The sequence below is a fragment of the Mustela nivalis genome, assembly GCF_964662115.1.
Source record: "Mustela nivalis genome assembly, chromosome: 6".
In the NCBI taxonomy this organism is placed as follows: Eukaryota; Metazoa; Chordata; class Mammalia; order Carnivora; family Mustelidae; genus Mustela; species Mustela nivalis.
The window spans coordinates 43923445-43941390 of record NC_139025.1 but is presented as its reverse complement, the minus strand read 5'-3'; the positions used below and the strand labels follow the sequence as shown (position 1 = coordinate 43941390).

Sequence of the window (17946 nt, the reverse complement as noted above, 5' to 3'; positions counted from 1 at the left end):
TAAAATGTAAAGGATGTAGAAGAAGAAATCCTAAGATACAATTAAAAAGATATGCTAACTCACTTTTAGATAACTTAAATGATTTAATGTAAAATAATATTGAACGGGTACTGCTTTAGACTGTTTGACTTGTTAAATGATATAAGAGGAATTTAAAGCCAAGTTGGTGTAGGATATTTGAAAATAACTCCATTTATCATTAAACTTAAATGTGTGTGCATGTCATTAATTACTGTTACATAAAGCCGTGAATAATTGTAATTTTGTTGAATTCAAATTGCAGCCTTGGTAGATGAACCCCTTATTCATGCAACTACTTATATTCCTTTGATGGATAATGCTGATTCAAATCCTGTGCTTGATAAGAGAGAAGTTATTGATCTAATTAAACCTGACCAAGTAGAAGGAATCCAGAAAACGGGGGCTAAAAAATTGAAGACTGAAACCGACAAAGGTAACACATATCATGCAACAGTTTGTTGTATTGAAGAAACACATTTTTGAGTTCTGGTGGAGTCGAGGAAATTTTCTCATAGAAATAATGAATTGTAAAAGAATAATAGAATCTTTGTACTAAAAGGCTTATTGGTGGTTTCTAGTCCAGTCTGCTAAGTTTTGTAGAGCTGGACTCTTGAATTTGACTTCCCTAAGATTTCACAGTTGTTTTGCTTTGGCTGTTGTCTCTTGTGAGGTTTCTATGTTAATTCACAACCCATCTTTTACTACTATTTTCTTAACAGACTTTATTTTTATTTTTATTTTTAAGAGCAGTGATAACTTCACAGCATAATGGAGTGAAAAGTACAGAGAATTCCCATATACGTGTTGTCCTCACACATGCACACATCTGATTTTTTAAACTTACCATGTTACTGAACTATTATAACTCTGGGCTTCTTTTGGTCTAATGGGTTGCAGTTGCTTTTTACAAAGAGGAAGTTTGTACTTGATATTAAGAGCTTCCTGGGGAAATTGGGTGAATCAGGGGATGCTTGATGCATGGATTTTTTTTTTAATGTCAAGATTGTTTGTATTTATATAGTATTTATAAAATTAGATTTTTTTTATAATTATCTTTGTGCTTATTTTCTCCTGTAAAATTTGATTCATATGTCATGAATATTAAATGAGAATATTAATGAACATATCTGGTATAGATATCAGCATACTAGACATTTGAATGTTTTTAAAGTGAGGGCATATTGGCACTTTATTCCACAATTTGATCAAATTTTTAGTTAATGTAATTATTCCATAGTATATTAAAGATGATGAACTCTTTTTCTCTCTTGCCTGGTAAACATTTTTTGTTGTTTGACCTGAAATGTAAATCTGTTTTGGTTATTGACTTTCTGGGTCAAGAAATTTTGATGCTTAGCTTTGCTGAAGTTATTACTTGTGTTTCTTAAATGCCAACTTTTTATTTTTTTAAAGAAAATGCTGAAGTGAAATTTAAAGATTTTCTTCTGTCCTTGAAGACTATGATGTTTTCTGAAGATGAGGCCCTTTGTGTTGTAGACCTGCTAAAGGAGAAGTCCGGTGTGATACAGGATGCTTTAAAGAGGGTAAGCATATTTTTAATCATGGGCATATTTGGGAACAGAGATGAGAAGTTCATTGAACAAGGATTCCCTGAGTATCCGTTGGTTAGACGTCCAGCTCTTGGTTTCGGCTCAGGTCATGATCATGGGGTTGTGAGATTGAGCCCCATGTCAGGCTCTGTGCTGGGTGTAGAGCCTGCTTGAGAGTCTCTCTCTCCCTCTACCCCTCCTCCTCTGCTTGCACTCTCCAACAAAAACAAAAACAAACAAAAGTTCGCCAAATAAGATTTTTGCTTAGAGGAATAAATTCACATTCCTATCGTTCAGACTCCAAAGCACAGTCTTATTTAATTCCAGAATGGCTTCAGAAATTATTTCTTATGTCCATACTAATCATTATACTTATTTTGTCAGGTGTTGAGTCATCTGATATTTTGACAAAAATGAAGTGCTTATAATGAGTAAGATGATTTGATGATTTATAGGATTTTAAAGTCATTTGGCACTTAACCTTGCTTTGCACTGCTTGGAAGTATTGAAGGCAAGGTCAGGTGATTTCTGGGTAGACTATATGGAATGTTTCTGTGACTCCGTATAGCATACTTCAGAGAACCTGGGAGTGTGTGTGTGTATATGTATGTATATGCATATGATATCATACTTCTAAAATAAGTGATTTGGATGGTAGAATTACTACTATGACTGACTAAAATATGTTAAAAAACAAAAACAAAAACACCACCACCACCACCACAACAACAAAAAAACCAAAACAACCCCCCCCAACAAAAGACAATCCATCGAGTTAATATTTAATTTCTCATGAGTCATGCTCACTCTATTTTCATGTATACTGTGTCATACCGTGAAAGGTGATAAGTTTTCAAGTGTTACTTGTGTGAGATAAGATGACATGGTGTCTGATATTCAATATTAGATATTGGACTTAACAGTTCTTATTCTAAACACCCACATACTAACACACACACAGCTAGCCACTTACCTGCTTTAAAACCATGAGTGGCTTCCATTTTTTCTTCAGTCCAAGCCATCCCCCTCACCTGATTACTTTTTAGTAGTCCTAGTTGATGTGTCTGTATCATTTCCTCATAGAAGGCTAATGTGAATTTCCCTATCTAAATTGTTCTCTCTACTATTCTTTCTCCTAACTATATGGACTTTTTTGTCATAACATTTATCATAGCATTTAAGTGTGTCTATACTTCAGAGGATCTGTTGACAGTGTATTTTACAACTCTGGCATTTTATAATGCTTTTTGAAGGGTCTCCACACGGTGCCAGCAATGACCTAGAGTAAATAAGGAATTCCAGGGTTTATCAGGGTATGTGTGGTGACTATGTGTGACTTTGGCTACAAAATCGACTATTCAGTTCCCAGAAACTTTCTTGAAATTCTTATTTGAAGAATTTGCCCTTTCGTTTACTTTATTTTAATTGGGTAAGTGTATATCTTAAAAGGGTTCTTAGTTATTTGTGGGGATAAGGGAAAAGCCTCTAGCTGAAGTTACTATGCCAAATGTTTGAAATTACTCCTCTTTAAAATTGAAAATAATTGCTTTAATTGTTCTTTTCTGAGGATGTTGGTGGTGGCTTATGGGGGCAAGAATAATTATTTTATTGTCTGAGATTGCTTTGAACTTTAGAGACTGGGTGGTAAATGAGCCTCCCCTTGATAGCTGTTTTAGGCAGGCCAAAGAGGAAGTTGGGTACTCTTAATGATAGCCTTTTAAAATAGAGTATTTTGCAGCTTCACATTTTTCCCCATCTTTGGAACTATTTGTTTTTTTGTAAAATGTTCTGGAACCACTGGAGTGGTACTGTTCTCACTTGTAGGGATTCAGTATCTTTGTCCTCTGTAACTGCAAAAGTAAGTTTAGTTTCTCCCTTTCCTGTCATAACAACTGCCTTGATCAGACCTTTTAAGAGATGGCAGGGTTCTAGGTATAAATAAATCCCCACACCTAATAAAGATTGCTCCAGGTAAAGGGTGAAGGTAAGTGCAGGAGCACCAACACAGGATAGAGATATAGGAGTTAGAGGACTTGCTGACCAGTTGGATACGGTGACTAAAGAAAGGTCTAGAATGAATGCTTATTATTCCTTGAGTCACTGGATAGCTTGTGGTGATTGCGGTATTTATGAACGCTTTGCTGAGCAGGAGAGTGTAGAGGGTTATGAAAAATTTTAGGAAGTTGTTTTAGGCATCCTTTGGATCATTTAAGTGGGTATATTCATTTCACAGTTGAATATATATTTTCTGGAGTTGAAAAAATATTACTTAGGGTGTGACTTAGGAAAGTAATCTATCTCCAATGCACATGGTAAATGTGTGATGTGGGGAGTGCTAAGAAGGTTTAAGAATGAGCCCTGAGAAACATCAGCATGTAAAGATTAGGTAAAGCCACCACAAAGAATATGAAGAGGAGCAGCAACACCAGGAGACAGTGGAATCACAGATGCTTAAGGCGGATAGAGAGTTCACAGGTGAGGGGGAAAAGTCAGCAGTGACCTTCTTTAGAGAGATCAAGGAGGATTAGGATGGAAAAATTAGATGTGATATCCTCAGTAAAAGCAGTTTCATTGGAGTATTAGACTGTAAATAACTATTAAATAGAAAAGGTGATAATGTGTTCAGTTTGAATAATCTTAGATGGGAAGAGGAGAAAAAGCGCTAAAGGGGTTGCAGACTTGAAGAGGAGATTTTATGTTGTGTGCATGTGTGCTCGCATGTGTCTTTATCTTTAAAGTACAAGACACTTGTGTTTTATATTAGACCTAGGTTAATATATTGGGTTCTGGAGTCACATTTCCTGGTCATATCTGAGTTCTGCTAAATTGAGATTTATTTGGCTTTAGGTAAGTGACTTAACCTGAGTGCCTCAGTTTCCTTATTTCCCAAATGGGAATGATAATCAGGTTTTGAAATTAAATGAAATAATATATAGTAGGTGCTTAGAGTTCCTAGCATACAGTAAATGCTCAAAAATGTTAACTGTTAATGTAATGTAAGAAAATATTTGATTTGATAATTTGAGTTGATTATTAATTTCTTAGTGTTGGCCTTTAGATATACTTGCCTCCATTATGTGATTTACAACTTTAAATTTTAATTCTTTTGACTCTGTGCTATATAACAGGAAGAAGTCTGCCTACTTAAATTTTTTCCTATACTTTCTCCTTTTTGCCTCTAAACTTTTGTTAATTATAGCACTTGTTTGTCAGATACTTAGAATACTTAATGTTTGTTTTGTGACTGTAATTTTCATGTTTGTTTTCGTCATAGTTTCACAGATTAATGGTGGGTTTAAAGCTTATCTGATAACTGTTTTTGGACATAGTTTCTGTGTTCGTTTCTTGGTTGGCTGAAGTTCTTTTTCGTGAAATTTCTTCAAAAAGGGCTCATAGGAACTATATTTTCCAAATTCTGGCAGATGAAAATGACTTTTTTGGTCATTATATTTGAATGATAATTTGGTGGGGTATAATATATCTGGGTTTCACTTTCTTGAGAATTTTTCACTCTTGCTTTACTATTCTCTACTCATATAGCTGGATAGATGTCTGAAACCATGCTGAATTTTGTACTCTTCTCATGTAGTTTTGTCAGACTACACACTCAGAATAAAAACATCCTTTGGGCAATCTTTCCAAGTATTTATTATTTATTGGACTTTACCAGTGTCCACCTACTATACAAACATCAAGGGATTCAGCTTCTTTTAAGTTCAGCAGTAAATTTAATACTGTTTTGGCCTTGACACCTGTGTCCTCTTTCAATATTTCTTTGGGTAAAGCATGTATTTTCAGTCATGAGATTTGCCCCTTTAGCATAATTGAAATAATGGGTATCGATTAAGTATATGCCAAATCTTTACCTGTTGTTTTTATCTTTCACATTTTAATCCTTAAAAAAAATTTTTTTTTTGGTTTATTTTTCTTTCTTTTTTTACTTTTCTCCATGCTGGATGCTATGTCTTACCGTAGTTCAGCAGCGTGTCTTTTTCTGTTCTCTGCTTCTAGTTGGATTTTACTTCTCAGATGGTATAATTTTTACTTCCGGTTTGGGTTTTGCCAGCTCATATTTCATCTCATTCTCTGGTCTTTTCTTTGAGCTTATCTATTCTCATGAGCTCTGTTCTTTGCTCTTGTTTTTCCAAAAGTGACTGCTGTAAGATTTTTAATCCTGGCAATATTTTTTGACAAAATTTTGTCTGCTCTTTTACAATCCTTTTTTGGTGATTTTTCTTCGTTTGTTGCTTATTTTTGTTATTTTCCTTCCGTTTTTCATGTATGTTGCATAGACTTGATTTTCTTTTGAAGATTTTTTAAATTTATTTGAAGAGAGCACAGAGGGAGAGGGAAAAGCAGGCTCCCTGCCAAGCAGGAAGCCCAGTGTTGGGGCTGGATCCCTGGACCCTGGGATCATGACCTGAGCTAAAGTCAGATGCTTACCATACTGAGCCACCCAGGCGCCATGACCCGGTTTTCTTTTTAATCAGTACTCTCAGTGAGGGTGTTGCTCTTGGATCAGCTCTGTGCCTGGAGATTGATAATGGAAGGACCAAGGGTAGCTGCTGTTTTCCTCAGGCTGTGTGTGAAAATAAGTTCTTTTAGCCTTAACATCTTCTCAGATAAAAAACTTCACTACTATGGGGTACATGGGTGGCTCAGTTGGTTAAGTGTCTGCCTTCAGCTGAGGTCATGAGCCCAGGGTCCTAGGATCGATTTCTATATTGGGCTCTCTGCTTAGTGGGGACTCTGCTTCTCCCTCTGTCTGTCTCTTCCTCTGCTTGTGTGCTCTTTCTCTCTGTCAAATAAATCATAAGAAAAAAAAAAAGATTTCACTGTGGAGTCTCACTATAGAGAATTTCTCTCGACTCTTCCTCACTAGCTGCTCACTTTGTAAAGTTTGTCTGTCTGATTTCTTCTTTTCTTGCTTCTTGAGCTCTCCTTCCAAGAAGATTCTTACCTTCTGTCTTTGTTCCTGATGTCAAGTGGAAGATTGTTGGTTTTTCGTTTCAGGATATGCTGGTTAATTTCAGAGAACTAGGCACTGGGGCACTTCTATAGTCTTGTGTATTTTGACAGGGTTGTCAAGCACTTGTATTTGATCTGCACTAATTTTGGCAGTCTTTTCTGATGTACGTTTTGATATTACAGATGATTGTTTCATTTTGGTTGTTCTCATTTTGGTTTTATATTCCTCTTTTGATCTTTTAGGAAGAGAAGAAGGAGATTGCTATCTTGACTCTGGGTTTAAAACTGGAGACTTAAAATTCTTTGTAAAAAATTTATTTCTTGGTTGTTATATATCCTATTGTATGCATCAGAATATAGAATGATACAGTGACTTTCATGAAAGTTATTGAACATTATTCTGCTTTATATGTAATTGTGAACTCTGCATTGGCCTAAGAACACTTTATTAGATACTTCATTTTCATAATTTTCAGTAGCTCATGTTCACTCTTACTAATTCTGTATTGATTTCCTAATTGTAGTCAAGTAAAGGAGAATTGACTGCACTTGTACATCAGCTTCAAGAAAAAGACAAGTTACTTGCTGCTGTGAAGGAAGACGCGGCTGCTAGTAAGGATCGGTGTAAGCAGTTGACTCAGGTGAAATTCTTGAATTTAATGCTTATGTGTTCTGAATCAAAAGCAGTGAGGGATTTCAGACATTGTAATCACAGAAATTGCTTGTTATAGCAAATTTATACCCAGTAAGAGTCAATTTCTTACAGAATTGTGGTGATTTCTCACTTTTTCATATTGTAACCTACAGTTGAATTACAAATTTAAAATAACAGTATAATAACAGTATAATAAGTGTATTAATTTCAAATAACAGAAGCATTTGGGCATTGGGGGTATGTTTCAGTTGGGTCTGACCTATTATTAGTTTCTAAGGAAGCATAGAACTGGTTATTTAAATCTAGTAGGATAAATGTGGAACTCTTAATAGCTAATTTTATTTATAAAGGTTCTTGTGATAAATATTTATAATTTTTAATCAATGAAGTTCTTCAAACCCCAGAAATTTTACTCTAAGAGGTTAAAAAAAACCCAAAAAACCTTTAAAAATTATGTAAAGATCATGTGAAATGATAAAAATTTCTAATTAGAAAATAAGTCCTGGGGATGTAGTGTATAGCATGGTCACTATAGTTAGTAATACTGTGTTATGTATTTGAAAGTTGCTAAGAAAGCACATCTTAAAGGATCTCATCATGAGAAAAAAAAATTGTAACTAAAATGGTGATGTTAACTAGACTTATTGTGATCATTTTGCAATATTAATAAATATTGAACCATGTTGTATATCTGAAACTTCATAATGTTCTGTGTTAATTATATCTCCAAAAAAAATTAGGTAGACTTATTGAAATTCTATGGAAAAATGTGGTCTTATTCTTCCTGAAGTACTTGTTTCTCCTTTTAGGAGTTAAATACAGTAAATGAGGTTTTTTTTTTTAATCTTTCATAAAGCTACTTGATGACATTATGAGGATGGCCTCATTTGAATATAATACCTTTTATGTGAATTTGAAGTAAATAAAAATTAATGGAAAAACTTGGTCAGATTAAGATTAATCGAAGTTGTTACTCAATAAATGTTACTAAAATAGCATGTTTCCTTAAGATTACACACTTTAGTACAGTTTTATGTGGCTATAATTTTCAGACTATAATTTAAAGATTAAGAAGGTATCCACTTTGTAGAATTCATTGAGCTATATATACTTATGACATGTATACTTTCTTCCTAAGTGTATTATATACATCAGTTAACACTTTGCAGATATAAGTAAACTCTTATGGGAGGAAACCATCAGTCCATAAAAGTTTTAAGTTTTGGCGGTGCCTCAGTGGCTCTTTCAGTTAAGCATCCCACTCTTGATTTTGGCTCAGGTCATGTCTCAGAGTTGTGAGATTGAGTTGTGTCCCATGCTGGGCATGGAGCATACTTAAGATTCTCTTTCTCCCTCTTGCTCTGCCCTACCCCCATCCCCCACCCCTGCATGTGCACATATATTCACTTCAAAAAAAAGTTTAAAACTTTTCAGTTTCTTAGAGGAGGGAGTATAAACTGATGATGTCTGCAGGTTAAATTTAAAGTTGGTTGGCTCTTTTTTACTTTGGTATTATTTGTTCTAGGAGCTCATAATAGTTGGAATACAAAATGAAATCACCCTTTTAAGATTTGATTTGGGAAGATAATAAAACTTGGAATTCTGATATTTTACTTTTCCTTCTTCCAATCTTCCATTCTACTCTAAGCATCTTTTTATCTTTTCTCTTAGCAAAGGGACTTCTTTTTTTTCTCTGCTAGGTTATTTTTTTTAAGGTCTTTATCTAAACCCTAATTATTTTGCCTTAAAACTATTCTTTCTTATAATCAAGTTAGAATGTAGGAATTATTCTAGGTTTAGCTCTTTAACTCTTAGACCAGAAAGTAGATTTGGAATAAGAGTAGATGGAACAACAAAGTGTTTATGAAAGTAGCTGGTGTAAAGCTAGATGCAGGTAAGATGCAGAGACAATTTCTTTTTTAAACCTTTGACCTCAAGCATATACTTATTACAAAATTCATGATTGTCTTACTGACATCAGTTTTGCTGATGCTAAAAATGTTTTTAAAATTATAATCTTATGGTATTTATTTTTAAATAAGTGTTCATCATTTTTTTCTGGTTTATTCTTCTAGGAAATGATGTCAGAGAAAGAAAGAAGCAATGTGGTTATAGCAAGGATGAAAGATCGTATTGGAACATTAGAAAAGGAACATAATGTATTTCAAAACAAAATGCATGTTAGTTATCAAGAGACTCAGCAGATGCAGATGAAGGTATCTTTTTATTTTTTGAAAACAAAATGAAATTTTGCATTCATTAATTAGCAAACTTCAGGTGCCTAATATGTGCAAGGGTGTGTGCTGGGCAATGGTACAGTGACTAGTTAAACTGGCTCCCTGTCTGTAAGTAAGCACCTTTTTGAGGTAGATATGAGGCAGAGGCTCAAAACTGACAAGTAAATACTCCATTACAATGTAGTAGTCCTGCCTTATCCCTTTTCACTTTCTGTGGTTTCAGTTACCATGGTCAACTGTGGTCTGAAAGCAGATGATTCTTCTGACATACTGTCAGAGGGTCAGTAGTAGTCTAACACTGTGTCACAGTGCCTCCGTCATTACCTTCCATCTCATCATGTAGGCATTTATTATCTCACATCATCACAAGAAGGGTGAATTCAGTATAATATATTTGAGAGAGAGAAATCACCTTCATGTAACTTTTATTACAGTATATTGTTGCAGTTCTATTTTTAGTTACTAATCTCTTAACTGTGCCTAATTTATAAATTAAAGTTTGTGATATGTATGTATGTATGTATGTATGTATGTATAGGGAAAGGACATAGTATACCTATGGTTTAGTACTCTGCAGTTTCAGGCATCTACGTGGGGATCTTGGAAGGTACTACCTGTGGATGGTAGGGGATTACTGTAGAGGTAAGCAGTGGATGCTTTGGAACTATTGAGATGGGGAGTAGGGAAGAGGAGGATTATAGGGAAGACTTATTAGAAATGATCATGCAGACTATGTTGAATGTTTTAAAACAATTAGGCATTATCAGGTAAAGAGTGAAGAAATGGGCAGTGAGTTATTGGTGTGATTCCTTAGTCCCATTCCTAGAGGTGGTTGTTCAGTGAGTCTATTTTGGGGCCCAGGATGGAACTTTTTAAAATTTTTTATTAACATGTAATATATTATTAACCCCAGGGGTACAGATCTGTGAATCCCCAGTTTTACACACTTCACAGCACTCACTGTAGCACATACCTTCCCCAGTGTTCATAACCCAACCCCCTACCCCCCACCCCCGGCAACCCTCAGTTTATTTTGTGAGATTAAGAGTCTCTTACAGTTTGTCTCCCTCCCAATCCCATCTTGTTTCATTTTTTCCTTCCCTACCCCCCACAGCCCCCAGCCCTACCTCTCAAATTCCTCATATCAGGGAGATCATATGATAATTATCTTTCTCTGATTGACTTATTTCGTTCAGAATAATACCCTCTAGTTCCATCCATGTTGTTGCAAATGGCAAGATTTCATTTCTTGTGATGGCTGCATAGTATTCCATTGTGTGTGTGTATTTTTGAATTTATTTATTTGACAGGACAGAGAGAGAAGGAATAAAAGCAGAGGGAGTGGGAGAGGGAGAAGCAGTCTTAATGCTGAACAGGGAGCCTGATAGGGGGCTCGATCCCAGGATGCTGGGATCATGACCCGAGCAGAAGGCAGACGCTTAATGACTGAGCCACCCAGGCGCCCCTATACCACATCTTCTTTATGCATTCATCTGGGTTCTTTAGGATGGAGCTTTTTAATGAGTGCATCCCAAGTGTTTTTGATAGAGGTTGCCCAGTGATAACAGTTCATAAGAAATGCAGTAGAAGTTGTGTTTGGAAATCAAGGGTAGAGTGAGGAAGAGATCTAGAGATGCAAATAGAGGCCCTGTCTTAAAGGGCCTTATATACCTGAAGACTGGGGAGCTACTAAAAGAGTTTATGGAACTCAGTGGTGTGATTATATTAGTATTTTTAGTTATTACTCTGCTATTTAGTTATTTGAGATAATTGCAAGGCTTTTGCAGGAATCCAGGTCCAAGAACAAGGGCCTAAAATCAGATGTTGACAATGAAGGGTTGAGTTTGAGTGATACAGAAGAGTTAGTAGATTGGGCTTAGTGATGGAGTGTAGGAGAGAGCAAGAGAGAGCTGATAACGAAGGGTGATGACTCCTAAGGTTTTGGCCAAGTGACTTGTCTCTTGTCTTACTTCCACCTCTCTTCTTTCAGCATTTCAGAAGGTTCAGTTCTTACTCTCTTTTCTACATGTTACTTGTTTTCATGATTCCAGTTAAGTCTGGTTGGTTGGTTGGTTCTCTCTCTCTTTCTCTAAGATTGAAATACCATTTTTATCGTTGATGAAGAGGCTGTTGAAGAACATGGTTTGTGTTGGCTTATCTATTGGGTGTGTAATATTTAGCCTATATGATCTTTCTGGGCCAGTGATTTTTTTGAATTTTTTCCATTGCTAGCTGATGGTTCAATTTGGAAGCTCTCGTCATCACCTCAAATTTAACATATGTCTAAGATCAAACTCTTGCTTTTGATCATTCTTATTTTCCAACATCCGAGGCATTATTATCCTCATGCTTGAATCGTTTTGGTTTTTCTCTCTTGCCCAGTTTACAGTTTTTTTCTGAAATCTTTAAGATACTTTATTTCAAGGTACTCTTGCATTCATTCAGTTCTTAGATACTTCCTTAGTTTATTATTTCATACTGGAATAATTATAGTCGATTTTTAATCTCTCATTTCCATTCAAACACGTAAGTACTGTCAGATATTTATTTCTTAGATATTATTTTGATCACATTGCTAGTCTGTGAAAAAATTTATTCTTCACAACTTTCAAAGTCCCAATGTTTTCCACAGAAAAACACTAAAAAAGAAGAAGTGAATGAATCTGTTGTCAGATTCTTATAATATCCACTGCTTTGTGCTTTCACTTGACCTGATCCTCTGTCTTTTCAACCCCGAGTGGTGTGAGATATCCTTTCCCATTAATAAATGGGTTATTGAAGAATTGATTTTCCTAGTTTCAAATTATTTTTTTCTTTTTCTTCTTCTTAATTGCTACTTACTATTAAGTATTTGTAGTACTCTTATTGAGGATGGAAGTTGATTTATTTTTTTCTTTTTCTTTTTTAGAAGCCAGGATATAGGTTCTATGTGATATGTTCTCTGAAAAATAAATACATATACTTTAATTTCTCTCAATTAGGTTTTCTTAAAATTAAGATTATTTCACATTTTAAAATAAGACCTTTCCTTACGGGAATATGAGATTCATGTTCTTTATCTCTTGGTTCTGTAATTCTGAAATAAGAAATAAAGGCCAGAATTTTTTATTTTTTATTTTTTTAATTTCTTTTCAGTGTACCAGAATTCATTGTTTATGCACCACACCCAGTGCTCCATGCAATTCATGCCCTCCATAATACCCACTACCAGGCTCACCCAACTTCCCACCCCCAGCCCCTTCAGAATCCTTAGACTGTTTTTCAGAGTCCATACTCTCTCATGGTTCATCTCCCCCTCCAATTTCCCTCAACTCCCTTCTCTCCATCTTCCCATTTCTTCCATGTTATCTCTGATGCTCCATAAATAAGTGAAACTATGTGATAATTGGTTCTCTCTGCTTGACTTATTTCACTCAGCATAATCTCTTCCAGTCCTGTCCATGTTGATACAAAAGTTGGGTATTCATCCTGTCTGATGGAGGCATAATACTCCATAGTGTATATGGACCACATCTTCCTTATCCATTCATCCGTTGAAGGGCATCTTGGCTCTTTCCACAGTTTAGCGACTGTGGCCATTGCTGCTATGAACATTGGGGTACAGATGGCCCTTCTTTTCACTACATCTGTATCTTTGGGGTAAATACCCAGTAGTGCAGTTGCGTGGTCATAAGGAAGCTCTATTTTTAATTTCTTGAGGAATCTCCACACTGTTCTCCAAATTGGCTGCACCAACTTGCATTCCCACCAACAGTATAAGGCGGTTCCCTTTTCTCCACATCCTCTCCAACACACATTTCCTGTCTTGCTAATTTTGGCCATTCTAACTGGTGTAAGGTGGTATCTCAATGTGGTTTTAATTTGAATCTCCCTGATGGCTAGTGATGAAGAACATTTTTTCATGTGTCTTTTTAGCCATTTGTATGTCTTCACTGGGGAAGAGTCTGTTCATGTCTTCTGCCCATTTTTTGGCACGATTATCTGTTTTGTGTGTGTGGAGTTTGAGAAGTTCTTTATAGATCCTGGATATCAGCCTTTTGTCTGTGCTGTCATTTGCAAATATCTTCTCCCATTCTGTGGGTTGAAAGGCCAGAATTTTAGAGAATAGATTTTTGCGTGATGAATTTGCCATCTATTTGGTTATAGCTCAGTTTGTGATAATATGAATGTGTTAAGCATATTTTCAGTTTTTAAACTTTTGATTACTAAAATCTTTTCATTAAAAACTACAAACATAAAATTGATAAAGGATCAAGATAGGGTTATTCTGTGGGAGTCTGTTGGGTAGGAAAGAAATTCTAAGTCTTTTATTTCTAAAACAACATTTCTATTTGTATTTATTTTACATTTCCAGTATGATAGCAGCTCACATCCACTTGCATTCTTGAATGTTGTGGCAGCTTGTATTTACTTTGCATTCACCACAATCAAAATGTAATTTATCCTTGGGGTGCCTGGGTGGCTCAGTTGTTAAGGGGCTGCGTTTGGCTCAGTTCATGATCCTGAGGTTCTGGGATGGAGCCCCACATCTGGCTCCCTGCTCGGCGGAAGCCTGCTTCTCCCTCTCCCAGTCCCCCTGCTTTTGTTCCCTCTCTTGCTGTATCTCTCTCTGTCAAGTAAACAAATAAGTAATTATTAAAAAGAAACATAATTCATACTTTAAATTTGTTTATATTTATTTGAGAAAGATGGTCCAAACTTCATTCTATTAATGCCTTTTACATTCTCATTATAATGAAGTATGTTTTAAGTTAGCTTTGGCAGTCATTGTTTGTAAATCTTACGTTTGTAAAATACTTTTAGTTCCAGCAAGTTCGTGAGCAGATGGAGGCAGAGATCGCTCACTTGAAACAGGAGAATGGCATACTGAGAGATGCTGTCAGCAACACTACAAACCAGCTAGAAAGCAAGTATGTTCCCAAATGCTTTATTTTTAATTGAATTGCAGAATTTTTCATTGAATGGCAGAATATTTTCTTGAACCATCAAAATCGTGTTTGATAGTAATAGATTAGACTCTGTGTTTTACATTTGTTTCTAAAATGAATTAATTTTCCAAAACAATTTTCTTGCTATGTGAAGAACCTCTTCAGCTAAGCTATGTGATAAACACTTGTGCTAGCCGTGCAACATTGTCTACAAATATATGAAACTGAATATCTAAGTTTTAAAACACCTGTCCCCTTTAACAGCAGTCCTTAAGCTTTATTATTCAGAAAGGCTTCTGGCATGTTCATTAAAAAAGCATATTCTTGAGTCCTACCCCTAAAAGATTGATTTAGTGGCTCTGAGGTGGAGCCCAGGAATCTGCATATTAAGACATAGACCTTGTGAAAGTCATGAAATTGGCCCTGGTCTATGCTTTGGGAAACTGTGCCTTCGAGAAGAGTTAGTAGCATGGTTACAAAAATAATAAGCACTCTGACTGATTTCAGTCGATTTTCAGAACAGCCGTTTTGAGGGTGACGCTGTTGATTATGCTCATGAGTATGTGGTCATCCATTTTTCTTGATTATGGTGATTTTAGAATTTGTGTAATTGTTACCAGGATGATTCACAAATTATAGTCAGCCAAACTTCATTATTAGTAGACATAAAACATTTTATTTTCAATTGGCTATAAGTGGAATTACTCAGAAAAACAGGTATCAAATATGTTTTGTGTATTCTTTTTATGTGTTTGTAATAACAGAAGGTTCCTAATCCAGTTACTGTTTTCAGGCAGTCTGCTGAACTAAATAAACTACGCCAGGATTATGCTAGGTTGGTTAATGAGCTAACGGAGAAAACAGGAAAGCTACAGCAAGAGGAGGTCCAAAAGAAGAATGCTGAGCAAGCAGTTACTCAGCTGAAGGTGATCTAGTCCCACCCCTTTTGTTATCATTTCATAAATAATGTAGGTATTCAATTCAGGGACCTAAATGTGTATGTAGGTTTGAGAAATGCAGTTTGAGGTTTAAAGGAACCTGTAATTTAAGTACTCTGCATGTGTAGTAACAAGAGAATTGAATATGGGCTTGAGACTGAAGTTAAAGACTGAAGAAATGAAAAATTAAATTTGCTGATTGACATAATTTCTTTGGGTGGTTAGGGTTCACATGTGAGGCAAAAATCGAATAGTTAAAATTACCTTTAATTTATCATCCATAACTTGGATTTTTCAGTAAGTTCTTTAGAGCATATTTTTCTTCCAGTATTGGAATAGATGATTTTCTTTTGCATAAGACCAAGAACTGCTTTAGTAGCTTTCACTTGAGCCATAGTATTAAAAAAAAAGTCACAGATTTTTTTTTAGATACCAGAAGGATACTTGGTACCATTAGAAGCTCATGTTGAGAAGTCATGCATGGGGTTGCTTAGTCTACAGAGGAATAGATTTGTTTCTTTTGTACCTTATAGCATATGCATATTGAGTAGAGTTCTAAATAGAATTGTCCTTTCCTCCTTTTACTGGGGAGAGGATTTATTGAACACATACTTTAATTTGTGTAAGTATATTAGATTCCTACCTAGGTCATTGGTAAATCCTACCTTAATATCAGTTTCAGAGTGGTAGGGGTTAAAAGAACTTTGAGAATAAATGAAGGTGGAAGTTTGTTTTCTTGGCATTTTCATGGCTCCCTCTGGGAGATTAATATAATTATCCTTTCTTTTATGTAAAATTTATCTTGCTGGTCTGTTTACTGCTGGCACTTAGAAATAGGGCAGTTCTATATGGATATGGATAAGGAGATAAATGATAGTAAAGACTATAGTCATCATTGAAGTGTGCTGGACCTCAAAATTTGAATTTTAGGTACCTACTGAGATTTAGCAGTAAAGATAATATTCTGTCTTTTGAAAGCCTATCAGCTGAAGAAAATAAAAATGGAAAACAGATCTTAACTAAATAGATCAGATAAATACATAGTAGTAGCTATAATGATTTACCTGCACAAATATTTGGTTTTTGTAGCTTGGAGGGTAGAATGACTATGGCTGATATCTTTGTATGTTTTAAGTCTGGACATATCTGCCTATTTTATTAATGTGGGAGACTGATGGAATAAGCTGTTTTATGACAAGAGTAAAGAGGAGGATGCTTTTTTTTTTTTTTTTTTTTTAAATTTGAAATCCTGTGATTATGCTGACTTATTCTTTTTCCAGGTTCAACTACAAGAAGCTGAGAGAAGGTGGGAAGAAGTCCAAAGCTATATTAGGAAGAGAACAGCAGAGCATGAGGCAGCACAGCAAGGTAAGGGGAGAGGTATTCATGTAAATTTGGTATATAATCCTGGGTTAAATTTGCTCCCCTCTTGGTATTATGCTAAATGAAATAAGTCAATCAGAGAAAGACAATTATATGATCCCTCTGATAAGAGGAATTTGAGAGGCAGGGCAGGGGGTTGGGGGAGTAGGGAGGGAAAAAATGAAACAAGATGGGACCAGGAGGGAGACAAACCATAAGAGACTCTTAATCTCAGGAAACAAACTGAGGGCTGCTGGGGAAGAGGAGGATGGGAGGGATGGGATGGCTGAGTGATGGACATTGGAGAGGGTATGTGCTATGGTGAGTGCTGTGAATTGTGTAAGCCTGATGATTCACAGACCTGAACCCCTGGGGCCAATAATACATTATATGTTAGTTAAAAGAAAAATTTGCTCCCCTCTGTATATATGAAGAAAGTGTGATTTGACATTTTTTGTTTAGGCCATTGAAAGTAGCTTTTGCACTTTCAGAGTACTTTATTTTTTTAAGAGTTGTTGGAGTTCCTAAAATAAATTCTCTACTAGCTTTATCCTGAAGCATTAAATTGCAAAGAAAATTATAGTTTATAATGGAGTAATAGGAATCTAGTTGTGTGTGTTTCCTTTCTGTAGTTATTCCCTTTGGTTCCTTGATTACCTCTTTATTTTTTGTTTGTAAAGGAGGACTGACTCACTTTCTGTATTGTGAAGAGAAAGAGCATTACCATTTCAAATAGCTGACTTAAAACAGTCTACTTAAATGCTGACTTTCATTACTTACTCTTAATTTGATGAATCCATCTGGGGGATAATGGAGCTTGTATTATGTGTATTATTTGTCACCGTTACTCCTTTTCTCCTGTAAGAGTCAGTGTAGTAAAATATAGTTCGAAACAGTAGGATAGATCATACAGTTTTGGGTTTTTAGGCCTTCGGTTTCCTCTGATTCTCCATGCCTGCCATCCCTCCATTCCCATATTTCCCTTTGGTTCAATATTTTAATATACCCAACATACTTAAAGGCTTTTTTCTTTATATATGAAGTTTATGTCAATGTTCAGATATATTAGCGTATTTTTTAAATTTACATTTTACATTTCATCAATGAAGCACGTATGAATGTTGACAAAAGAATTGATCTGTAAACTGAATATATTTCTCTATAAACTATGTAACTGTAAACCGTAAAACCTCACTCTGACCAGAAGCAATCATTTTTGCTTCTAGTATTGTCTATCATATTTGTAAATACATGTATTATTTGTACATTTACTGCTTTCCCTTAATA

At 35.4% G+C, this 17946-nt stretch overlaps 1 protein-coding gene across 11 annotated transcripts in view; it reads left to right on the top strand.

Annotated features, from left to right (window-relative positions):
• Positions 1-17946, top strand: part of KTN1 (kinectin 1) — a 102912-nt gene that overhangs the window by 33298 nt on the left and 51668 nt on the right. For all 11 annotated transcript variants that reach the window (XM_082735051.1, XM_082735047.1, XM_082735046.1 and 8 more), the window contains exons 4-10: positions 284-454; positions 1435-1565; positions 7064-7180; positions 9270-9410; positions 14235-14341; positions 15153-15285; positions 16578-16665. In XM_082735051.1, the coding sequence (XP_082591177.1) occupies positions 284-454; positions 1435-1565; positions 7064-7180; positions 9270-9410; positions 14235-14341; positions 15153-15285; positions 16578-16665 (888 nt within the window). The remainder of the gene's footprint in view (positions 1-283; positions 455-1434; positions 1566-7063; positions 7181-9269; positions 9411-14234; positions 14342-15152; positions 15286-16577; positions 16666-17946) is intronic.